The sequence below is a fragment of the Pseudocercospora fijiensis genome (genome assembly GCF_000340215.1).
Source record: "Pseudocercospora fijiensis CIRAD86 unplaced genomic scaffold MYCFIscaffold_8, whole genome shotgun sequence".
NCBI lineage: Eukaryota > Fungi > Ascomycota > Dothideomycetes > Mycosphaerellales > Mycosphaerellaceae > Pseudocercospora > Pseudocercospora fijiensis.
The window spans coordinates 849,268-875,399 of NW_006921539.1; the positions used below are offsets into that span (position 1 = coordinate 849,268).

The 26,132-nt window shown below is 47.5% G+C and overlaps 4 protein-coding genes across 4 annotated transcripts; 3 read left to right on the forward strand and 1 right to left on the reverse strand.

Moving 5' to 3' along the window:
- Positions 1–992: 992 nt before the first annotated feature.
- MYCFIDRAFT_34214 (uncharacterized protein) lies at positions 993–3,095 on the forward strand (the record flags this gene model as incomplete). Its single annotated transcript, XM_007931426.1, has 1 exon — positions 993–3,095. The coding sequence occupies one exon, from the start codon at positions 993–995 to the stop codon at positions 3,093–3,095; it is 2,103 nt and encodes a 700-aa protein (XP_007929617.1).
- Positions 3,096–4,112: 1,017 nt separating this feature from the next.
- On the forward strand, positions 4,113–5,415 carry MYCFIDRAFT_34469 (uncharacterized protein; the record flags this gene model as incomplete). The annotated part of the gene is made up of 4 exons (XM_007931440.1): positions 4,113–4,265; positions 4,322–4,457; positions 4,512–5,147; positions 5,195–5,415. The coding sequence occupies 4 exons, from the start codon at positions 4,113–4,115 to the stop codon at positions 5,413–5,415; spliced, it is 1,146 nt and encodes a 381-aa protein (XP_007929631.1).
- Positions 5,416–5,949: 534 nt separating this feature from the next.
- MYCFIDRAFT_50946 (uncharacterized protein) lies at positions 5,950–7,638 on the reverse strand. Its single transcript, XM_007931531.1, has 3 exons — positions 7,576–7,638; positions 7,300–7,512; positions 5,950–7,236 (listed from the first exon to the last, which is right to left on the reverse strand). Exons 1-3 carry the CDS (start codon positions 7,621–7,623, stop codon positions 6,016–6,018), a joined length of 1,482 nt encoding a protein of 493 aa, XP_007929722.1. The 5' UTR covers positions 7,624–7,638; the 3' UTR covers positions 5,950–6,015.
- Positions 7,639–9,254: 1,616 nt separating this feature from the next.
- MYCFIDRAFT_22024 (uncharacterized protein) lies at positions 9,255–10,184 on the forward strand (the record flags this gene model as incomplete). The annotated part of the gene is made up of 3 exons (XM_007931404.1): positions 9,255–9,407; positions 9,473–9,577; positions 9,636–10,184. Coding segments are annotated over 3 exons (807 nt in total), but the record flags the coding sequence as incomplete, so codon positions are not given.
- Positions 10,185–26,132: the final 15,948 nt, after the last annotated feature.

The window sequence follows — 26,132 nt, forward strand, 5'->3', positions numbered from 1 at the left end:
TATGCATTAGTTTGTGTGTTAGCGGCGTTACGTAGTTGTTTAGTAGACGCCTATCGTTTGCGCTTCTACGAAGCTAAGGATTTTAACGCCTCCGCCTTATTCGCCTTCCCTACCTTCTACCCCTTCGGCGGAGTAACTAAAGGCGTAGTAGCGGGCTTAGTCTTTGTCTTAGCGCTAGTTTTGCGTAGTTTCTAAGCTTTCTAAGAAAGGGTAGTCTTACTAGTACTAACCTGCGCGCTCGGTAGTAGGGTAGGCATTAGGTCCTATATAAATAATATCCTATTCTTTAGTTTGCGGCTTCTTATATCTATCTCTTACTATTCTTCTACTTCTTCTTCTTCTTCTTCTACTTCTTCTTTATTAACTATACTCGGTATATAGAAGCAATAGTTACTAAGCAAATCCCTAGTAAATAGTTTCTCGTTCGACCGACCTTTATCTCTTTATAGTACCGCTACCGCTAGATTACGAGCCTATATATCTTCGATATAGTTATCGATAGAAGGTATAGTATACTACTACTACGTCTATATCTAAACTAGTAGCAGTTAAATAGCCGACAATTGCTGCGAATATACTAAAATTATAGCTTAGGCGAGGGCGGCGAGGCTAGCGAGGTTAGGACGACTATTCGGATATACTAGTAGTTTAGTACTACCTAGAGGCGACGATAGTATATTATTATCGTTACTAGATACCGAGGAAACTATAGTTTGAGGGTGTTGTTAGTATTCAATGCTATACTACAGTATCTACGGAATAGTGGTAGTTCCCGCCTTGGCAATCCCGACCCTTTTGACTCTAAGAATATCCGTTGGCTGGTTGATGCTGCAGCAAGGATCGTACGGTGGCTTTTCCGCCTGAAATTGAATACAGATGCCGACCGGCTAAATGTACTTTCTCCTCTCCAACATCACCAACTTGCGCTGAGGGCAAGATGGCAGAATCCATTGACGCATGCGCAGACGCGTGTAGCGAAATATGGGCCCGAGATGCTTCTCGCCGCCTTCATTTCGCTCCTGCTCACTGTGCATGAGGTTCTCGCCAAGATAGACCGCAAAGCAGTTGTTGAACAGTTCAACCCCAAGCGAACAGCTTCCGACACTTCGACGCCTCTTCAGGTGGGCAATGGAGACTTCGCGTTTGGGGCAGACATTACTGGGCTGCAGACCTTTCTGCCGTACAACACTTTGACTGCCTGGTGTTGGCACAACTCCTCCTTGCCAACCACGCCAAACCAGACTCAACCATCCGACTACACAGGCCTCGATTTATGGACGCATGGCAGACTCGTCAACTATAACCAGCCCAATCCCAAAGAGGCAGACATAACGCGATGGATGATTGCCAATCCACACAGAGTGAATGTCGGTCGGCTGGGACTCTGGTTTGGCGATCATGGCGTGAACGAGACTCATTTGGAGGACAGAAGCCAGGTGTTGCATTTGTACAATGGCACCATATACTCATCATTCCGATTGAATGGAAGCGAGGTGAATATCAGAACAATAGCCGATCCGGCTTCGTCGACAGTCGCTGTAAGCATTGATTCGGACCTGCTCAGAGATGCATCAATCGGGATTTTTCTCGACTTCCCGTACGCTACCGACAAGGCCAAGTTTGAGGCCCCTTTTGTTGGTCTATTTAACGCCACAGCCAATCATACCACCAATATAGTCCAACAAAACCCGCAGCAGGCTCGCGTGGAGCATAATATGGATGCAACCACGTATTACACCACCGTGCAGTGGAATCAGCAATCCGCGACGTTCTCACGAGAAAGCCCACACGATCACAAATACATTCTCAAGCCTCGAGATACGACTTCTCTACATCTTACAGTATCATGGCATCCCGAATATGAGGGCGCAACTTCGACTCCCTCAGTCGACTCTATAAGCTCGGACAGCGCCAAGGCTTGGGCGAACTTTTGGGAGCAAGGAGCATTCATTGATTTGACGTGCTCCAAAAATGCCACTGCAATTGAATTGCAACGCCGCATCATTCAGTCGCTTTATAATCTCGCCGTCAACAACGCCGGCTCCGATCCACCTCAGGAATCAGGCCTGGTCAATAACGGCTGGTACGGCAAGTTTCACGCTGAGATGTTCCCTTGGAACGTAGGACAATGGGCTCGTTGGGACAGATGGGATCTCTTCCGTCGCTCGATGCCTGGCATCTACGAACGCTTTCTGCCGACGAGCATTGAAAGGGCTCGAAAAGCGGGATACAAGGGCGCAAAATGGGGCAAGATGAGCGATCCCTCTGGTCGTAGTGCGCCGGGAGACTTGAACAGTCTACTTATCTGGCAACAGCCACACCCAATGCACCTCGCCGAATACGAATGGCGATCGTTCCCGCACGATGGAACTTTGGCGAAATGGGATAACATCTTGAAAGAGACTGCCGACTATCTCTCGGACTTTGCTTACTGGAACGAGACCACTGGAGTCTACGATCTTGGGCCGCCAATGTATCCAGTGAGTGAGAACACGATTGCCAACGAGACTCGGAATGCGGCGTTTGAAATTGCATACTGGCGTTTCGCGCTTGATGTCGCGCTCAAGTGGCAGGCAAGGCAAGGTAAACAAGCACCGAAGAAATGGCGGGATGTGATGAATCGCCTCGCGCCTCTACCACAAGACGACGGAGTTCATGTCATCTACGAAGGCATACCTGACATGTGGCACAATAAGAACTACACGGAAGATCACCAAAGCATGCTGATGCTCTATGGCTGGCTTCCACCAGTGGCTGGCTTCAACATTTCCGTCATGCAAGCGACCGTCGACAAGGTCTATGGGACTTGGAATTTTACGTATTCTTACGGATGGGACTTTCCAGTACTGGCCATGAACGCCGCCAGAATGGGCCATGTGGAGAAAGCAATTGACTTTCTAGTCGATCCTTCATTCAAGTTCGACGACGCTGGTTATCATATTGGCGGACCGCGTGTGGCCACGCCCTATATGCCAGGGGCCTCAAGTTTACTCTGGGCGATTGCGATGATGGCTGGTGGTTGGCAGGACAATCCAGGGCCACGGTTTCCTGATCAGTGGAAGGTTGAGGTCGAGGGGTTTCAAGCTGCGATTTGATGTAGAATAGAACCTATAGGACTTAGATGATGAGCAGTACCGCGCTTGAGACTTTACTGAATATCGTCTTTTGAGCCCGCGGTGTGAGATACGCGCTCTGAGAGAGTCACCCGTGTTCCCACAACAAACGATGCTCTGCGGCCTTCTCTCCTCGCTTCGACACGGATCTCATTATTCTCACACTTGTCGTCGCGTAGCATCGCCGACGCTGTGGCACGAGAGCCTGATCCAAAGAACTTTTCCAATGCAACGTTCTCCCGGCCAAACGGTCGATTTGCCTTCCCGTTCATATTGCTTCTGACAAGGGCATCAGGACGGGTCCTCCATAGAACAAACTATCGTGAGAGAAGATGATTCCTGAGGTCATGTCGGCAGCGGACGGGCCAGAACGATAGCAGAGCCAAGTCTGTTCAACGATTTCGCCGCAGCCAGACATGATGGAGTCGGCTAGAATCTCGGCCAGTTGTGTCGAGGCGGCCGGGAAGTGGAGGGGCATGTGGAGAGAGACTTTCGCAGATGGCCACCATGTGAACTTCCTCCAATCAGCACGACAGCAAACACTTGGTGAACAGCATGTTTGCTTGCTGTTTCTCAACCGTCGGGAGTCTTTGCCCACGTCGGAGCGTGCCCGTGCCAGAGACGCGACGATTCCCGATTGTTCTTGTGGTGCATGCGCTGCCCACTCCCAGATCCGGCCTCTGCATGCCCTCCTCCGGTTGACAGCGCCAATGCCAGCGGCGGCATCGTAGTCGCTCGAGCCATTCGTTGAAGCAGCACTTGCCTGGAGGAAGCGGATACATATACACCTGCCGCGGTTGTCGCAGCGTGCCTGCCCCAGAGGTTCTCAAATACGTGCGAAGCATCAGTAGCTCGTTAGTACCTACCACTTGATATCCCACCTCCGCCATCATGCACCACGTTCACTCCTCGAACGACCTCCCTAACACCTTCATGTCAGCTCCCGCACGCGCCGACTCGCCCCTCGGTCCGCACGCTGAGTGCCTGAACCCTCCCAGCATGCCGGACAATATCCTCGACGATATCTCCCACCGCCGATACAATGCCCTCCGAGGCTCGTGGGTGTTAGTATCACCACATCGGACAAAGCGCCCATGGCAAGGGCAGCAGGAAGAGCCTAGCAAAAATGTTCTGCCAGAATACGATGCAGCAGTACGTGCGAGCATGTGAGTCTTGGCGGCTCTGCAGGAGGGCTGATAGATCCCCAGTGCTACCTATGTCCTCGGAATAAGCGTGCACAAGGCGATACCAACCCTGATTACGAGAGGACGTTCGTATTCGTAAACGATTATTCGGCAGTCAAGGAAGAGCAAGCAGAATACCATCCACCCAAGGAGAATGGCAGTATGTGGGATATGGACAGACGAAATTGAAGGCGCAGCTAACATGTCTGGATAGCACTTGCTTCGAGACTATTACGAGCAGAAAGCACTCAGGGAAAATGCTATGTGATAACGTTCTCGCCCGCACACAATCTCACATTGGCCGATATGCCACCTCAAGATATCCTGCCAGTGATTGATACCTGGACCAAAATTTATACGACACACCTTGACCCCCACTCACCCCTCGCCAAATCAGCAAGATGCAACACACTAGCGAACGGCACATCAGTAGAAGTGCCAAAGGACCAATACCGGTACATGCAAATTTTTGAGAACAAGGGCGCTGCTATGGGTTGCTCAAATCCTCATCCACACGGTCAGGTATGGACGACAACTTCTTTACCTGAAGAGCCAAGCTTGGAACTCCAGAACTTGAAGCAATATCGGAGAGATCACAATGGATCGCATCTTCTTGTGGACTACGCCAAGCTGGAAAGCGAAAGTGGTGAGAGGACTGTGTTTGAGAATGAGAGCTTCTGGGCAGGATGTCCTTGGTGGGCAACGTGGCCATTTGAAATCATGGTGATTGCAAAGAGCCATAAAAGAGCGCTTGTCGACTTCAGCCAAACCGAGAAAGAGGATCTGGCAGAGACGATCGCTGAGATCACCAGAAGATATGACAATCTTTTCGAGACCAATTTCCCATACAGTGAGTAAAGCTCACCGGCTTTCAGGATTTGGCTAACCGTTTCCCAGGTATGGGTCTCCATCAAGCGCCTTTGACTGGAACCGATGAGGAAATTGAATCTTCACATTTCCATATGCACTTTTACCCACCTCTGCTACGAAGTGCGACGGTGCGGAAGTTTCTGGTTGGTTACGAAATGATGGCTGAGCCTCAGCGAGACATTACGCCAGAACAAGCTGCGAAGCGATTACGAGGATGCGGTGGTGAGCTGTACAGGAAGAAGTTATGATGACGGGGCAATGCAAGGACGGATGCGGTACTATAGACGGGAGAACAGTTGGGATGGTATTACATCTGGCTGTGCGTGAAGCGCGCCAGCAATGCATGGCGATGGCGTTTACAGGCGAGATACACATATATGGAGGGTGATGGCATGTAGAGGAGGTACGGGAGGCAAGAGCTGTTCTCGTGCTTCAAAGCAGAACAATATCTGTAGACCAAGCTATGACTATGATGAAGATGGTGAACACACAGAAGTTGCTCTACATCGACATTCATCGTGAAAGCCAGTCGCTGGAACCGGTGCGGAATGGTATGTGCGCTGGCTGTATCGGAAGACGTGCGGTGCAAGGGTGAGGCGGGTTGGCGGGTCCATATTAAACCCACGTCGGGTTTGACTTCTTCTTGCCAACTCCTGAAGACACGTGCGACCATTGCAATAGTGTGCCGCAGTGACACAAACGACTGTACGGCATTTGGGGCCAAGAATGGCACATACGGAATCTCGAACGGGGACAACGAGGAAGAGCGGGACCAACAATATGAACTCATGTACTCATGCTCTGGATACTGGAACAGCTACTCTGGGTATTATCGCAAAATCAAATCGCTACAGATCTTTCGCCAGCCGCGCTACCGGCGGCACATACGTCTTGCGTGCAAACAGCAAGTAATAAATGCTGGCCACGACTCCCACGCCACCATATACAGCCGAAGCCCAGTTCATGGTCGACAGTGTCGGGTGGTTGAAAAGTGGGAAAAATGCGAAAATGTACGCGAGGATGATGTAGCAGAGTCCGACGACATTGCAAAACCAGCCGAAAGGGACTCCCAAGCTCCAGCGACGCGGCAAGAGCTGCTCTCCTCGGATACGTTTTAGGAGGATGCAGCCCATGGATGTCATGTAAGATGTCAGCAGCGCGACGACACCAATCGAGAGGATGGCGTTGAAGGCCACGATACTGCCGAGGTTGATCAAGGAGAGCAGCGCTGTGCAGATGAAGCAGATCATGACGGCGTTGAATGGAATGTCCCAGCCTGGGCGCACGTAGCTGACGAATCGTGCAAACGGAAGACCGTTGTCTCGTGCGAATGCGAACATCTGGCGCGAAGCAGTTGCAACATTGCTGATAGCCGAGCAGAGAGTGATGACCGTGATGATGCACGTCATCACCGTTGTACCCGCGTGCGACTGAGTGGCGTTGTAGAAGGTGCCAATAAAGGCGAAGTTGTACGCGGGCGTCAGAGCTGCATCAATGGGCCCAATGCAGTAGGCGAAGGTGATAGCCATGACCAGACCAGTCAAGCCGTTGAGGACCAAGGTCGACACCATAGCCCAGGGGATGGTCCGCGAAGCATCCTTGACTTCCTCTGCCATGTGCACGCAAGAATCTGGACCAATCAGGGCGTAGATGGGACCAGTGAAGGCGACAAGTCCAGCGACGCCCATCGATGGCCAGTCAGCAATCTGCGTCCATTCCGTCCATACTGCAGCGCTGGATTGCTTCGGGGCAAAGACCCAGAGAGGGATGAGAATTGCAAAGAAGCCGAAAACCAGGAGAATCAGGATGAGGCCTTCCAGGAGCGGTAGCTTGCGGGCGAGGAAGCTGTTGAAGATCACGGAGACTGAGGCGGTGGCAATCGTTAGGAGGACACCATGCCATGCCTTCGGAATGTAGGTTGCATCATTGAGCACGATCAGGCCCTGGACTTGTGTTGCGACTGTGAAGCATTGGCCTGCAATTCCTGCTTGCCACCCCAACACACAAAACCAGCCAACAAGATAACTCATGATCTTCTGGAAAGACGGAGGGGCAAATTCGGAGACCCACTACAGCAGAAGGCACATGTCAGTTGCAATTCCCGGTCACCACTCTTGTCGGGATATACGCACATGATACTGTCCTCCACTCGTCGGTGCCATTGATGCCATCTCTGCCATGGACAAAATCGCACAGCCGAAGCCGAACAGCGTAACAATGTAGATCCAGATCATTGCCGGAAGACCGCCATTTGGGAGAATATAGCTGACCGAGCTCAACACTGACGCCCAAGTCATCATCAACACTGCCGCAAACCCGAAGATCGGGATAAAGCTGAAATTTCGCTTCAAGGCACATCAGCTTCAATCCTCTTGCGCGACTTGCGCGACTTGCACGACATTGCTCACCTTCAATTCCTGTGTCTTTCCCATACGAGCCATATCTCGCCTGTCCATCGCAGTGCCGGCTTTCTCCTGCGGCAAGTCTGTGGCCTCGAAGGCCTCGTCTTTCACCTGGGACGAGACCATCTTGCCTTCATTGCCATACACATTCCTGGCTGACATGGTTGCCACCCGCTGCGAGCAGTCGCAGACCAGAGAGGATAAGGAGAGGTTCGAGCAGAAACAAGGGAAAGACTTGTGACAGGGTGGGAAAAGTAGCACAGACACGCTGTGCCACGTGGCGACCGAGATGCCAGAGTTATAACGAAGAACGATGCTTCGCTGGCGTGCGAAAGTCAGGAAGGCAAGATAGCAAGGAGTTTCGTAATCAGGAGAGTGTCGATCGACTCGTCGACCTTCCGGGGTTGGGCAAGGCGCAGAGTATTCTCGGCCCAAACAAGAGCTGCGATTCAAGTCGCTACTCATCGACGTGGGGTCTATGCCGCTATACTAGCTCAGTCTAGCTGTGGTGCCGGTAAGCTTGCTCGGTCACCAGGGGCCACATCCATGGTCGCCGCTCCGGCCTCGTCCTGCTGCTGCCGTTGCCGTCAAGGAGGAGACCTCGCGAATTGCGCGAGATTGTGCTCACGATCCTGTCAACGGTTGCTATACCGCATGCTACTACTAATAATAACAGCATCCATAGTCATTACACTTCCAGGTTTCGAAACTAGCGACCGTACGGGATCACAGGTCGGCACATCACGAACCGGGAAAGAGAACGTCGGTACTGTCGGATGCGAGGTGGAGGGTTGACTACTGTCGTGCCTCACGCGCAGCATATGGGATGCGCGCGGTTCGCGATTGGCGAAGACATCCATTTATTGGTGCTGATGTGCATTGTGGACGATGGCCGCGCGCTGTCAAAGTGAGTTAAGTGACCCGGTCGGGAGCGGCAACGGAGGCGGAGGCGCTTTAGTCTTTGAGGCTTGACGAACTTTAATGCTGCGCCAAGCCCCGCACGTGACGACAGGGCTTGTGAACTTCTGAAGGGGTTCGGCGAATGAAGATCCGTCACGCCGACAGCACAACATCGCGTGCAATAATAATATGCAGACGCAGTATGCAGCATACCATCGCAGCTGTGCCTCGCTCAACGATATGCCGATACAGTCGACCTCTTCACTTCCGCGCCGGATTGTCGACTTGGAACGAAGCAGGATTTAGACTTCGCGATTAGGCGAGTTCGGACCAGAAGAGGAGTCTTTGTGCGGTTCCAACACAGCTCTTGCATCTACACGCGTTCAGACGGATGCCAGAGTCAGGGTACCGTCCAGGGCAGCCGGTGATCTGCCAATCCATGGTAGAAACCGCCGACGGGCTTCAATGATCACGGCCAACGTCTTGGCTAAACTCTGCTCATGGCTAGTCGCAACGGGTGCCGCTAGGGGTACATGCACGCCATTTACCGCGACAGCGACCGCGACAGCTCCACCATATCTTCTTTGATGACGCCTCTCCTAGAACCATCATACTGCTGTCCGTGACATTCGGCTCGTCTTCCCGATATTCCAGTCATCGCTACCTCTGACCTCCTTCGCTTCTTCATCGCCGGCCATTTCTGCTGCGCGAGCAAGGCATAGCAAGCCATGTCGGCGCCAGAGGTCCCGACACTGCCTGACCTGAATTCCGGACCACGAAACTTCATCACCACCGATAAAGATCATGGAGGAATTGCGCTTACCATATGTACCCTCATGGCGACGTGGGTCGTTTTGTCTTTCATGGTCCGAATGTACATGCGAGCGACAGTTAGCGGACCTTTTGGCAAGGACGACATTCTTTGTAGTATCGCCACGGTACGACTCCGGACTATCCATCTTCGCGTGATACGACCAGTGCTAATGCTATCGGGCCCCAATAGATCTTTGGGGTGATACAGATGATTGTGGCATCTGCGGCAGTATCGTTTGGCTTCGGCAAGGCACTGGAACTCTTGACTGATGCTCAGGTAGCGAAAGCATCTAAGGTGGCATCGAAGTACTTGGTGGGGAGAATTGGCATTGAGGACTGACCATCACTCGCAGGCCGTATATGCTGCTCAACTGCTATACATCGTGACGAATGCGCTGACAAAATGCACTGTCGCATTACTACTTGCGCGCATCGTTTTCATCAAAAGCAGAGTCTACGCTTGCTACGGCGTGTTAGGACTTTCTGCTCTCTGGGGGTTTGCCTCGTTCCTAGCACAGGCGATCAGATGCGCAGACGGCGCACCATGGAAGCTTGTGGGCAGCCATTGCTCTAACCAATATACCTCGTGGCAAGCGATCACAGCCTTCAATATCATCATCGAGATCTTCATATTCGCCATGCCGATTTGGCTTGTCTGGGACTTACAAACCGACCTCATGAAGAAGTTTACAGTAGTCGCGATTTTTTCTCTCAGACTACCCGTCATCGTAGCCGCAGGACTGCGACTACACTTCCTTTCAGAGACGATCGGATCCTCGGAACCACTTCTCAAAGGCGTCATCCCATTCATATGCCTCAACATTGAAATGCACTACGGATTAATAGCAGCCACAATACCCACCCTGAAACCCTTTGTCGGAGCTTTCAACACCGGGTGGGGCACGTACGATACTCAAGGCATTTCGGGATACGGCCAGAACAGCTCCGCTCACTCCTACGCCATGCATTCCCTCGGCAACAAGAGCAACAAGAGCGCTCGAAGTAATCGAAAGGGCTCGGTGCCATTCTCAGGCACGCAGAACAGCGATCGCGATCCTGGAACTACTGCAGCCCCGCACTTTCCTAAGAATATCACCTATATCAAATCTGGACGCGCAGACCCTACACGCCTTTCTGCTGGCAGCGACAATAGTACCCAGATGATTATTCGACAAGACCGCACGACTGAGGTTCATGTTGAGGATGAGACTCGAAGGGAACTTCATTCTAGTTATGGGGAAGACAGTATTGATCTTGTTAAGAGACCGCCTTATTCGCAGGAACGATAGCGCCGACAATCACGAATCTTGTTCTTCTTACCTCCTTTCAACACCGCGTATTATACCCAGGATCAAAGTCACGACGAACGACTCTCTTTTGCTTTATTTTTGGGAGATGGAAATGTAAGGGATATTGCATGGCGCCGAAGGAATACCTATTTCATTTGGTGGCTGGCTCTTTTGGGCTTGTGTCAGGATTCATGGAAGGTATGTACGTACTGTATGTGTGAGTGAGGTGAACTATAGAACTCGCGAGTCGCGAAGGGGAGAGATATCCCCCCCCCCCCCCCCCCAAACAAATGAACTTTCGTTCTTTGCTCTTCATCAGCCGAGGAGACAGACACGAAAACTCAGCAATTCGAGCATGATCTCCGCATCCAGTTCCAACAACTCGGTCTCGTTGCTTCTTTGGTTCGAGAATGCCTGCTCCCCGGTTCTCCTCGATAATGCGACCAAATCCTTCACAGGCCGATATGCCCGCGCGCGCAACGAGAAGTCCGGGCCGTGTTTCAGACAAATGCATTGGGTAGGGGTTGGTGGCGTTTACGGTTTACCAAGCTTCCTGATTCCTGCCCTGCACTGCACTGCTGCAGTAAAATTGATTCTACTGTTCTTTTCCGGAAGGTTGAGAATGCCAAGACCTCTGGTTTTGAGCCTCGTAGAACACTAAAATTAGGCTTTCTATACCTTCTATTACTATAATTACACCGCCTCTTTTATACTAGCCCCCTAGTATATGTTGTAATAGCTTCTTACTACCGGAGGTCGCTATTCTTGTTACTACGAGTATAGCGACTAAGATTTAGCGTATATACGTCGAATATAACGTTATATCGGAAGTATACGCGACGCGTTCTCGAAAGGTACCTTCGAAGGACCTACTAGCGTATAAGGAAGCGGTAGAGCGGCGCGAGTCGCCTACTAAGAAGAGTAAGAAGAAGGCAGTCGGCGGAGATAGTAGTAGAAAGTAGAAGAAGACGGCGTAGTAGGAGAAGTTTAATAATATAACCGCTTTCGAGGCCGCGGCGTAGAGGGACTTCTAGGTTAACGATGTCGCTACTACTATAGAAGAAGGTAATAACGGCGAGGTTAATATAGCTAGTTAAGTTAAGGTTAGCGAGTTAACGCATTTAGCTAATAGCTCGCTATTACGAGGGCAGTATAGGAAGCGCCTAGTTAATAGTTAGTAGATAAACGAGGAAGACGTATCTACGCTATCTTATAACCCTCGTAAGGACCTTTAGTATAAGTAAACCTAGCGCCTTCTTACTAGCAATAACGAGTTAGCATTCGAGAACTATAACCGCAATAGCGCTAGTACTTAGTACGCCGAAGATACGTACTATTAGGCTAATAAAGAAGCGTAGAAGAAGCAGCTCTATATCGGCGACTATATATTAATCGTATCCGCTACTAAAGTAACGAAGGGTAACTAGTTTAAGTAGAGTTAGAAGAAAGGTAAGGTAACGATATTCTTATAACGGCTACTATTTCTAATCCTTCTATAGCGGACGATTACAATAAGGCCCTCGACTACGCCGTAGAGTTAATAAACGATAGTAGAGACAAGATTAAGATTAATGTCGAGTTTAAGACTGCCGCTAAAGACGCTAGAACTAGAGCTATTCTTAAAGTTAGCAAATTAAAGCTAAACGACTAGTAGACTATTAATAGTGTTGCCTTTATTACTAAGGAGTAGAAACGAGGCAATTACACGACTAAGCTTCTTACTAGTTATATATATACTCTCCCTAGCTACGAGAACTATAATAACTACTACTATAGACCTAAAGGACTGCTAGATATTAAGCGCTATTATTACTAGTTCTATAGTAAGGCTACAAAGCTATAGTTATATATACTTGCTATTAAGGAAGAGGGTGTAACACTTCGAAAGCCGCTATATAGTATATTCGCTAAGATGCAGTTGTTTAAGGAGAAATAGTAGTCTCGGAAGCCTTATAGTCTGCTTACTGCTATAAAGGAGCCCTTCTAATAGACTCTAGCAAGGGGACGCTCTATAGTACTAGTTTATCTACCGCCGCCGGCTATTAACTATATTAAGCTCTTCGAGACTATATTTAACTTAATTAATTAGTAGCTAGGCGTTGCTCCTACCGCTTAGCAAGAAGCTTAGCCTATATAATAATAATAATAATAAGAGTTACCTATTCTAAAGCAGGTTGCTTAGCGGCTTAATATACCGCTATTACGGCAGGGACGGTACGCTAGCTAAGCCCGGTATATACTTTCTATAGAACCGTAGATACTTACCCTAATACTATACTATAGCTAACCTACTAATCGTCCCTCGTGTAACAATTAGTAGCTTCGCTTTAGTTAGATCTAGATCCGTTTAAATAGTACCCGAGTACTAGACGAACGGGCACTTTAAAAAACTAAAAAACCCTACCGCCGCCGCTTAACGCGACCGCGAGGTCCTATGCTAGCGGCACCGACCTACCTACCTAACTATAACAACTACCTACGCTCGATATAGATACGATTACGACAGTCCTCTAAATTCCGTATATTATCTTCTATATACCCTTAGCTATATACCGATAGCCCTTTAATCGACGGCGCCCTATAGCCCTCTAATCGCTAGACTAGGCGGCCCGCCTTCCTTATCTAGGTTTGTTTACTCTATACTAGTACCTGCCGAAGCGGGCACCGGTCGAGGCAAGAGCCTATAAGCACCCTAATAGTTTCTCGAATTCGGTCTAGTTCCTTAACTCTATACTTATCCCCTATTTTTATAAGATTACCGAGCCTACGCTTATTCTATAAATACGCTAGCTTCCGTACGCCCCGATTTAGACGCCTACTCGTTAAATATCGCTTTTTGCTTTAAAGAGTTCTTAGCTAACGCCGGTTACGCTAAGTTAGTATACTAGAAGCAAAGAGACCCGCTTATAGCAGTCGTTACGAAAATTACTACGTATTATTAGCCCCTAGAAGAATATATACTACAAAAACTCTCGGATACTAGAGGCGGTACTACCCTCGGTTTCCCTTAGGATTAGGCAGTTAACCGCTCTTTAGTTATAGTAGTAGCGAAGACGCTGCTTGCTCTCCGTAACGAACTCGCAGTTTTAGATACAATAGGACCTAACGACTTAGCGGCGCCTACTCCGGAACTAGCACCGCCGTTACTAGATATAGTAGTGCCTACAAGTCTAAGTCCGGATACTAGTCTATAGCTACGTCGCCGTCGGACTATTTTAGTAGCTAGTATACGACGAGTTATATATATACGTTATAGGTCCTTACTAATTGTGTTTCCCCTAGGCCTACGAGAACTTAGTGCCTTAGAGCTATTAGTCCCGAGCAGTCCTAATTTGTCCTTACCGGTTTCAGTCGGCCCTAAGTAGTAGAGTCCTAAATAGCAAGGTCCTAAGCAATACGGTCCTAAGCCCGAGCACTAGGATACGGAGTAGTAGAGTCCTAATTAGCAGGCTCCGGAGCAATAGAGCCCTAAGCCCGAATAGTAGGAGCTCCCGGCCCTAAGTAGTCTAGAGTCCTCGTTACTAGCTCCTAAGCTTTAGCGACAAGGTACTTAGTAGCAAGGACCCCGATAACAAGAGCCGTTAATCCTACCCGCTTCTACTAAAGACATAGCCGATATATCCCAAAATATAGACCTAGAATTCTAGCGTATAGACTTAGCATACGTAGAACCTAGTATCGAGCGGGACCTACCTCCTCGATAGTAGATATAGCGCCGCCGATCGGTTAACGCTTTCCTAGGTATAGAAGCTAGGCGTCTAGTCGCGGACCGCTAGCGAGTACGCAACGCGGCCGTAGGACTATCCTCCTAGAACTAGCGCAACGGTAAGCAGCTAGCTTACGATAATCCCTAGCCTTAACGCCTACGAGAGGGCGCGCTACGCAAAGTCCTAGTACGCGAGAACTAGAACGCCGCTAGCGCTAACGCGGCCGCTAAAGACGCTAACGGCGAAATCCTAAACGCTACTAACCTAGCCGTCCTACGTAATAAGATACGCTAGCTGTTTAGACAACTATTAAATTAACAAGTTATCTAAATATAGCAACTTAGGGACGAAATTAGGGACGAGATCGACTAGTTACGCTAGAGCATCCCTTTAAGCTTAGTATAAGACAGGCTCGATACCGGGAGAGCTAAACGCCTCGCGCGTATAGGTTTAAATAAACAGGTCCCGCAGGAATAAGTTCTATTAGCCCTACTGCCTAACCTAGTTAAGGCCTAGCCGCACTAGTTACGCCGTAACGTCTAACGTAACGCCGAGGCTAGACAGCGCCGCTACAGTTAAGGCGGTGCGGCTAGCGGAGGGCCTCTAAGCCTAAGCCTAGGTAATTCTAGTACCTAAGGCGGGAACTATAGCCCCCGAGGTTACAACTTTAACCCGCACTATATCGACAACTTTTAGTTTAGCCGCTTACCTTATTATAGCCCGTAGCGTTCTTAGCGCTTAGAGAGGTTTAATCCGATAGATATTAGGTACTTCTACCCCGACGCCCTATACGCGGACTTAGATAGCTAGGATATCTATACGTACGGCAACAAGGTTATATTTACCTTAGTATACCTGTTCTTAGACGTAGCTTGCGATTACGCGGCGGTTAATTACGCCCGTATAGTACGTACTTAGCTTACGAAGTGCCTCCGTAAAGCTGTATAATAATAGTTTATTTACGAGCTTATAAGCAATAATCGTAATACGATTCGCGGAGGAGAGGGCATCGAGCGCTAGTACAAAGCCCTAAGGGATAAGTTTAGTAGATCTATTATCGAGGCCTAGGACAAGCTATACGCCGAATCGTATATAGTATAGGACGTACGTAACCGCAGAGTACCCTAGCAGTTTATTATAAACTATATCCGCTACGTACGCGAGGTAGGTCTCGAGACAGACCCTAATAGGCCGTACGCTCTTCTCTACTAGGCGTAGTTGCGATTCGAGCCTCGCCTATAAGATAAGCTCGATAAGCCTTTACTAAGTAATACGATTTACACTTTTACGCGAGCCGTAGAAGACAAGTATAAAGCGTAGTGCCGCAGGTATATATAGTCCGATAGCTACGGCATAGCACGAGGCCGTAATAGGTATAACGGTAAGTTACAATACCGAAACGCTCGCAATAGCGACCGGTACGCCGATTCTTCGGGCGCGTATCGCGATGCTTTAGGTCGCAGTTACGCTAGTAGGTTCGACGATCGGTACGCCGTAGTAGTACGCGGATATCGCGACAATTTAGGTCGCGGTTACACTAGCGGCTACGGTAATAAGCGCCCTAGAAATAGTAGCTATACTAATTAAAACTAGTATTAGCGCCGAGATTAAGGAAACGATAGGCAAGCCCTAGCGGGGGAAGGACGCTAAAAAGAGTACGCTTCTAACCGTAATAATCGAGTAGAGCTACGTAATAATAATCGGGGCTACGAGGCACGCGGTAGCAAGAATGCTAATTATAGACGACGATAAGATAGGGGTACGCGAAACGACGTACGCGATACCTAGGGTTAGTAAGAACGCGGCCGCTAAGGCAATAAGGCCCCGCGCAACTATTACGCTAATAAGTAGGCACCGGAGCCTCTAGTCGAAGAGCCTATATCTATCCTATAGCCGCGTTTATACTTACGCCTACGATCTAGCTTACGCTACTTAGCGAGGCTAGTAAGCCCGCACTCCGTACCGGCGTACTTTAATAACTAGGTAGATATCTACTATAGATTAGACGACGTAGACGATAACGCCTCTTTATAGGACTCTATATTAGTATACTATAGCGAAGTGCCGCTACTATCCCCCTTTTCCCTATATATCGGTAAGTACCTTCCTCTAGCTATAGAACCCTTCGCTACGATATAGCCTTTAAAGTTCTTATACTTAAATTATAGCGCGAAGTTCGATAGTAACAATCTCTTATAGGACTATAGGCGTACTAAGCACGCTACGGAGCTAACGCCTAAGAAGGATAGCGTAGAGGAGGACGCTAGACTTATTAAGTCCGCTACGTTACTAAAGGTTAAGGGTAGATACGCGTTTCGGGGCTATTATTATCTGCATATAGTCGTACGTCTATAGAAGGACAGTACGGAATACGCGGTTTGCCTAGATATAGGCGCTACTATGTTACTTATCGATAAGGCTTTCCTACGCTAGACACGCCCGGATATCGAGCGTAAGCGCTTAGTAGCTCTACTAAAGGTTAAGGGCGTAGGTTCGACGGACATTAGCGAGTACGTAGATCTCGATTTTTAGGTACTAGGAATCGTTAAGAGTACTAAGGTTATCGCCTATATACGCTATAAGGTATACGTCGTTAAGGAACTTAGCGCTAAGTTCCTTATAGCGATAGATATTATCGGCCTAGAGGGTATTAAGATTAATGTGCTATACCGTACTATAACGATTAATTCCTACGAAAAAGCGAAAATTCCCCTACTAGTAGGCCGTAAAGATTAAGCTAAGTTCCGTATAGTAGTATACTCGGGCGATAAGAACGTCGTTCTAGCACCGTAGACTATGTCTTTAGTGCCCGTCTAGTTTAGAACGCACCTCCCTTTAGACCGAGACGTTGCGTTCTACCTATAGAACTAGGAACTTAAGAACAAGGCCTTAACTATCTACGCCGCCGTCGTAGACACTATAGTAAATTTCGTATAAGTCCGTAACAATACGGATTAGCTATAGACTCTGCTGCGATATACAAAGATAGGGTATATACGCGAGTGCGACTACTATAGCTGCTACTATATAGCGCCCGAAGAGTACGCCGTAGCCGGCCTTCCGCTACTAGACCTACTAAACCCCGCAAAGGAGAGGCAGCTTTTTAATAGAGTAATAGCGTATAGTACTAAGGAGTAGGTATAACGTATCGAGGCTATAGTAAAGAAGTACGAGGACCTATAGAGGGATAAGGGTACTACCGTAGACATCCCTAAGTCCGATTTCCTAGAGGTTACGCTAAAGCTAGGCTACGAAAATAACAAAGTCCCTATAGTAGCGTACCTACTCTACGGCCCCGACGAAGAGGTCGTAAATAAGACCTTCGACCCTCTATACGCGTAAGGAAAGATGTCCTTTACTACTAAGCCTACTTAGTTCGGGTTCCTAGTCTTCGTAGTCTAGAAGACGACTATAGTAGATAGCAAGCTAGTCCGCAAGGGACGTACGGTCGTAGACATTAGAGGCCTAAACAAAATTATAGTTAAGGATTCTTACCCGCTCCTTAGATAAGAGGACATTATTAAGGTACTACGCGGCTCGACTTATATTATAACGGTAGACGCAGTATCGTTTTTCTATTAATAGGTAGTAGCCGAGAAGGACCGTAGCAAATTCGCGATTAATAGCTACCGCGGCTAGGAATAGATACATATAGCTATTATAGGTTTCTCGAACAGCGTATAATATATCTAGCGCTAGCTCGATAAGATACTTAAGCGATACAAATCCTACTACCGCGCGTATATCGACGATATTATTATCTACTCCCGTACCTTCGAAGAGTACTTACAGTATCTAAACGCGGTATTCGAGTGCCTAGTAGGCAAGAATATTAGTATCGTACCGTATAAGTCGTTTCTCGCGTATCTATCTACGAAGCTTTTAGGCTAACGAGTGTTAGGACTAGGATATACTACTTACGAGGAGAAGGTCTAGGCTATTCTAGACTTGAAATTCCCTACTATACTAAAGAATATCGAATTTTACTTAGGGCTTACTAGATAGCAACGACAGTATATTCTATACTACTCTACGATTACGATACTATTCGAGAACCGCAAGAAAGAGCTCTTACGCTTTAGCCTAGCTAACAAGGGCAATAAGCGAAAGCGCTACGTAGCTAGGACCCTAGCCTTCGACGTAGACGAGGCACTAGAAACTAAGTATAAGGCCTTTAATATCCTAAGGTAGATGTACCGCGATGTTAAGTTCTCCTATTACGCGGACCCTAATCGCCCTATATATATCGACCTAGACGCCTATATAGGAGGATTCGTAGCGGTAGTATACTACGTTAAGGGAGATCTAGAGCCGACTATCGAGAATAGTAAAGCTATACGCTTCCCGGCAGATTAGGTATAAGTTATTATATACCTTAGCAAAGCCCTTACGGACGTAGAAAAGCGGTACCTAGCTACCGAGCTTAAGGTTAGCGAACTAGTCTAGATAGTATAGAAGGTACGAATAATCCTATAGGCGGTACGCAAGCTAGTATATATGTTTTCCGACTACATTGCGGCCCTAGGCATTACGACGGTAGCGAGCCTAGCGACGACTACGTCTACGGACAAGCTTAACCTCTGTCTAGTACGGGCCGGTTAGTACCTCTCTTAGTACCCTAAGCTTAAGGTGCACTACCGCCTAGGACGCCTCTATAGAATACCGGACGCCTTAAGTAGGCTCGTAGCGGACCTCGACCGAGCGGTAGATTAGGCATACGATATACTAGATCCCCTAGCATACGACGATCCGGCGCCTACGAATAATATAATCGACGCGTACTATATATACTTATGCGAAAGCGAGGGTACGATTTGCTTTTACGCTACTATAATCGACGAGCACTCCGGCCGAACGTATACCTCTAACGAGCCTATAGTTTTCTACTCCGTACTCGTAGAACTCGCTACCGAATTTAAGGACGACTTAAAGGTAGGATATGCTAAGGACCCCTATTAGTCCGCAATCCTAGCTTAGCTAAACGCTATAGAAGAACGCCGCCTACGAGCCGCCGCTAAGAGAACCTTAGACGCTAACGATAACCCTAATTATAAGAAAGCTAACATTATAGGCGAGGCCGAGTTAAGCCTATTAGGACTTTGTTTTTTCTTACGCGACGACCTTATCTATTTTAAGGACGATACCGACGGTAGAGAGAGGCTATACATCCCCCGCTCCCTATATAAGGAGGTCTTCTAAATAGCCTACGATTATTACTACTACGTAGGTTATTACCGCACTTACGCTCGTCTATACGCTAGCTTTTATATACGCCGGCTCGGACGCGAGGTCTCTAAGTATATCGCTTATTGCTCCGAGTATATCCTAAACTAGACGCTACGCTATCCTCTATACGGTAAATTGTAACTAATTAAATGCTAGCCTATTCTATAGTACGCTATTACTACGGACTAGGTTTATAGCCTACTACCTAACAAAGACAGCTACGATAGTTTCCTTACTAAGACGTATAAGTACTCTAAGCGCGTTATGCTACGCAAGTGCAAATTAACGTAGACGGCGTAGTAGTACGGCAGCGATTAGATCTAAGGACATATCGAAATAGAGCGCAACCTTCCGGCTATTATAATCGGCGACCGGGACCCTATTTAGCTTAGTAACACTTAAATGCTATAACTAATATTAATGTAAGGACTATCTAGCTATAGAGGCGAGAAGTCCTAAAGACAGCAGATTGCAGCCTTAGGTATTATGCACGTAATAGACCCTAAGACCCTAAAAGGTAGGTATATACTACCCACTTTAAGTATAACTTTATAAAAGTAGCCTTTAAGAAGTTAGGTACGAGGTTCTTCGCAACGACGGCGTACTACCCTTAGTCGGACGGCTAGTCTAAGCGAACTAATTAGACCGTAGAAATCGCACTACGATTCTTTACCTCTAATTATCTAGACGCTAATTAAACGGACGCACTTCCGTATATCTAGGCCGAGCTTAATAACGCTAGAAACGCCTCGACTAGAGAGATACCTAATATTCTAATTTAAGGATTTAAGACTAACTTAGACGCGCTAAACCCCCTTACCGAGCTCCCTACTAAGGACTACTTAGTATTAAGATAGGAGGTACGCGATTAGGCTACGGACTCTCTCGCGTAGGCGGCAGTAATAATAAAGGACCGATACGACCGCAAGCATCGCCCTATTTCCTTTAAGACGGGCTAGAAGGTACTACTTAAGCTATATAAGGGATACCGCCTACTAGGGAACCCTAATCGCAAGCTCTCTATATAGCGTACTAGACTATTTAAGGTGCTACGCCTAGTTAGCAACCTCGCGTACGAGCTCGATCTCCCCCTAGTAATGCGCATCTACCCTATAATCTTAGTTTCGTAGCTAGAACTATACCCTAAGAGCCGTAACCTATACGACCGAGAGATGCTAGAGCCGGGCCTAGTAGATAAAGCACCCTTCGATAACGACTATCTATACCTAAAAGCGCTATATTACGAGATTAAAAAGCTCCTCGGACGTAGAGTCTCTAGAGGCAAGACGTAGTATCTAGTTAAGTAGCGTAGCTACGGTTACGCGTATAACGTTTAGTACGATGCCGATAACCTCTACGACTCGGCGGAACTCGTCTAGGAATACGATCGCCTCTACCTATAGCAAGTACGATAGTAAGCGTTACGTTAGCAACCGGTACGTTAGCGAGCGCTATAATAGTAGGCACCAATAGCGCCGTCCCTAAGCGCGCTATAGTTAATAGTAGGAGAACTATAGGCTCGGCCTTCTCGGAGGCCTAGCTTGCGCAACTCCTAAAGAATAGCTATATAGAAGGTTAACTAAGCAGTACTATACGCAACAATAGGAATCTCTATCGCGGCATATTACGTTATAGTACTATTGTCTATAATTAAATCGTACCCTACTTTACTTTATTTTGAAACATACCCTACTTTACCTTATTTTAATACAAAAATAGTTTACTTTATTGTCCTCCCCTATTGTCGCCCTAGAGCGCGTACCGACGCGCCCTATTATTATTATTAACGCATAACGCGTTCTATTATCGGACGGGCCGCACCGTATATATAAATAGCGCGGCGTAAGCGAGGTAAAGTTTGCGTTACAATAAGCGTAGAACGCCCTAGCAACGCCGCAAATTCTTAGTTGCTACGTATATGCAATATACTAAATTCTCTCCGCTTATTTATTAGTATTACTAACATCCTTACTAAGCATACGCCGCCTTAACGACTAGCCCCGATAATACTATCTATCCCTAAAATAGAGCGCACCGAGCGCTACTATCCGCTAGCGGGCGAGCGCGGCCCTCCTATATAATAGCAATACGCCTATAAGAAAGACGAGCTCTTAGAGCTAAGCTAGTAGTAGGCACCGCAGCGTCGCAAGGTTAGCGGTCTACTGTTCGCCTTAGTACTACTACAAATCGAGCACTACGAGGACTATATTAGTACGCCTAAATATATCGCTTAGATAAACCTTAACAAAATCCTTTACGATAAGGTTCCGGCGGAGTTATACCGCGAGCTCGACCGACTACTATTAGAAAACATTAGCAACTTCGTTAACGCTATAGTATAGGCACGAATCTATCGTACGCTACTACTACGCCTACTATTACGCAGAAGAACTTTACGGGTAAACCCTATTACCTTCAAGGACTTCTTCCTAAAGTACTACGGCTCCGATAGGGTATATATTATACGTATTCGTTTAATCGACCTCTCTAAACTTACCTACCTACCTCTACCGCTACTCGACCCCGAAGCTAATCTATAGGACCGCAATACCTCGCGCTATATCGCTATCTTATTATAGTAGGGCGCTAGCGTTAACGGCTACGAGAGGGGTAACTACGCTAGCTAGGCTACGTTTTTCGACTTGCTATAGTTCTATTAGTTTCTAGACGATAAGCTAGACGTTGTTTAGGACAGCTAGCGATACCGCGTTATTGTCCCCGATCCCTAGTACGCTAAATTGTTCTACGATCTAATAGAGATCCCGGACTAGGTCCGTAACTATAATATCTACTACGCGATCTAGACGCTCGCTAAACTCGACCTTACTCTAACGTCTTATAAGGAGAACGGTATACCCTTCGTAGTACCCTATACTTAGACTACGTTTCAACTTATAAGCGCCTTAGTTAGCTACGGCTTCGCAAAGAACGCCCTAGATAAGCTATACGAGATCCTTACCGGTATACTAGACTAGGACGAGACCGAGCTAAACCTTATATCCGTATGCGTATAGATTGTATAGATCGTAGTACGTACGGTAGATAGACTAGAAAACGAAACGCTAGAGCAGGCCGACGAGCGCCTTAATTAGACTACAAACTGCTACAACTTGCTAGGCTAGTTCGAGGAGGAATAGAACGTTACCGTAGAAGCGATAGTCTAGTAGTAGACAGCCGCGATATACGTAAAGGTATAAGAAAAGATTATTATACTTGAGCCCGTCGACCTAGTTACGTCTAATAGTACTAAATTGCTAGACGCCTACCCTAAGTAACTTGCCGCCTCCGCGCGATTTTAAATAGAATGCCGCTACTAGAAGGAGCGCACCCTAACTTTAGTATATAGCCCTACTAAGATCGTAGAAATAATTAAGCCTAATACCTAGTAGATAGATTACTGCAATAATTAAGGATAGGTATAGGGCGATAAGGACCTTCCTTAGCGTTTTAGAGAAGCCGCAAATTAGTACTAATATACCTCGGACGCTATAGTAGCACGCGACGCTACCGCGCTTAACGCCGATACTAGCGCCGTAGAGTTAGCTACTACGCGCCCTAAGGGAAAGGCGGCCCTGCGCCCTAAGGGATTACCTATACTCTAGAGACATAAGAAGGAGCTTAAGAACTCTAACGACGCGACGTATTAGGATACTATTATAGTAGAAGAGTAGGAACTAAGAAAAGTAATTGTAGGTAAAAAGCAGGACGTAGAAAAGATAGACGTCGATAGCGAGAATATAGTAGAGAAAGAAGAGTAGAAACTAGAAATAGTAATCGTAGGTAAAAAGTAGGACGTAGAGAAGACGGACGTCGATAGCGAGAACGTAACAAAGAAGGAGTAGCACGAAGTCTAGAAAGAAAAGGCTATAGGAAAGAATATTACTATAAGTAACGCTAGAACTAAAGACGATAAGGGCCCCGCTCCTCTAGATAATAAGGGCAAGGACGAACTTTAGGGTAAGGCTATAGACGCTATCCTTATCCGCGCTAACGCCCCGATAACCGTACGCTAGGTCGTAGACGCCGTTTAGTTAGCCTTCCCGAACCTCTACGCTACTAAGAGCGTAGAAGATACCGAAGAATTCCTTAACGCCGATAGTACCGACGTCGACTTAGATCTAGACTTAATCCGCTATTCGACTCTAATCTACAAATAAAACGCTAACGGTATATACGTCTATAAGCTTAGCGCCTCTAGCCGTAAGGCTATACTCTCGCGCAATGCGGAGCCCGCCTTTAGTACTATATACGGATGCGATATTACTATATACCTAGTAGAGAGCTCTACTACTAGGGGCTCTTCTCGAGATAAGGTAGTACCTCCGTAGTAACACCCTACTAAGTAACAGAAGGATAAGGCGCAGCCGACTATACTAGGTAAGGTAAAGTAGCGTAGATAGGGCGAGCAGAACGGCTCTAACGAGTAGAATAGCTTAGATAGAGACGATAACGATAATAACCTACCCGAGCCTTATCGTAAGCGCCTCCCTTTAGTATCCCTAGATATTAGCAAGAAGGTACGCGATACGGTTATAGCTTTAGGCGCGCGTTAGCGCGCGGCAAGCTACGCCTTTACGGCGGCCGTAGTAGCAATTATTAATGCCGTACGTAAGGACGACTTAGCCGTAGACCGCCTTATTTAGGTTAACGATATAGTACGCTAGACCTATACCGTCTTAAACCTAGTATAAGAACTTAGCTTTACGAGACATACGTATAAGGAGGACGCTACGCAATAGCGATATAAGAACTTCCTAGTAGAGTATACCGATCCTCTAATAGGCTCCGACCTGCGTAGCGCGCTCGTAGCGATGTTTTATCGCATATAGACTATAAATAAGGGCAATATAGAGGAGGGCACTTCCCTACCTTTCCTCGGATAGAACGCTACGCCGTAGCTATTATACGAGGCAACGCCCGACGTAGGACCTAGAGACGCTAGCCTATCTTACCGATAAAAGGACGACGAGATTCTAGAAGAGGCACCTATAGACGTCGACGCTTAGGAAGAGGCCCCTACGCGAGTTATAAATATCGAAATCCCGATCCTATTATTAGCTACGATAGCTACGCTAACGAGCGCATAAATCGCTACCCTAATAAGCGTACGCACGCCGATAGATAAGAAGGTTCGTCGAGGCGCCGCTAATATAAACGAGGATACCTACCTATAGCGCTCCGGAATACTATACGCTAACGTCGAGCAATAGCTTAAGTCTAGCTACTAGGCCGACACTACGGTACTAATCTATAATGTATTAGGCTTTGTTATAATCGATTGCATACCGCCTACGGGTACGCGACTCTTAGACGTTAAACTCGGTAATATGTTTTAAATAATCGACGATACTACGATTACCTTAAAGGAGCTCGGTACCTAGTATACCTACTTAGTAGAGGCGCACGGCTTCCTACGTACTAAACGTAAGCTAATCGGCCCTCTATACCTATACTATACGGTAAGCACTAACGGCAAGTATAAGATCGCCTTAATCTATAGTCGATATATCCTTATAGGTAGTATAGTCTTCTAGCGTAAGGTAGCGCACTAAGTCTAGCTTACTTCTATCGACAATGCCCTAGATTAGGCGATAATCTCGCAGGTCCTAATAGACATCCCTAGCGAAACAGAGCCGCTAATAGCCGCGCGCGACTAGTAGAAGCGATAGAAGAAATACCGCGAGGACCTAGTATACCTACTCTATAGCAAGTAGCTAAAGACTATTACGGCCGGTTAGCTAACCTTTAAGGAAGACTAGGTAGAGTAGCCGACGGAAATTAATATCGTCGCGGTACTAGACTACGTCCTAGAGAATATAAAAGCAGCCCTTAATCGTAAGGCAGCTGCCGGCATTATAGACGCAGCCCTCGACTACTTCCTTCGTACTACGTACCTCTAACTATAAATAGGCCGTATACTACGAAAGGATCGAGACTAGACGCTAAGATCGGCCTATAAGAAGGATACGACGCTACGCCTAAACGACATCCTATACGACTATAATAAGGAAGACAACTACCTAATCTCCCTCTATCGAGGACTAGGACTAAAAGGTATCGCTAGACGTTACGAAGCGCTTATACCCTAATAGTAGGCCGACCTATACTTGTATATACTAGACGAGCTCGCTACCGTAGTAAAAGCTAAGATATATATTAGTACCGCGGCGATAGACGAGCCCGGCTAGCCGCTATAGAAGACGCGCGCCCTACCGACTTAGGTACTAGCACCGTAGGTACTAGTACCGCAACTACCGACGCTAGGTTAGTTACGCCGCAAGTCTAAGTACGTAGCCGTACCCTAAGATAAGCTCGCCTTGCTAGTAAAGCTACCTACTCTATAGGTGCTAAGCGAGCCTAAGGCCCTCTCGCCGCTAAAGATTACTACCTAGCGCCTAGCTACGCGCGCGTCCGCGCGCGCTGTTACGGTAGGCCCTTCCGATAGTCTAGCTATACGCGCGTCTACGCGTACGTCTACGCGTACCCTAAACTCTCTAGCTACGCGTACGCTAACTAAGCGTAAGGTAGCCGACGGCGATTCGTCTATAAAGAAAAAGATGCAGAAACTATAGAGCTTTACGGAGGGCAAGGCAACTAAGGCTAAGGCTACTAGCTCTAAGACGGAACC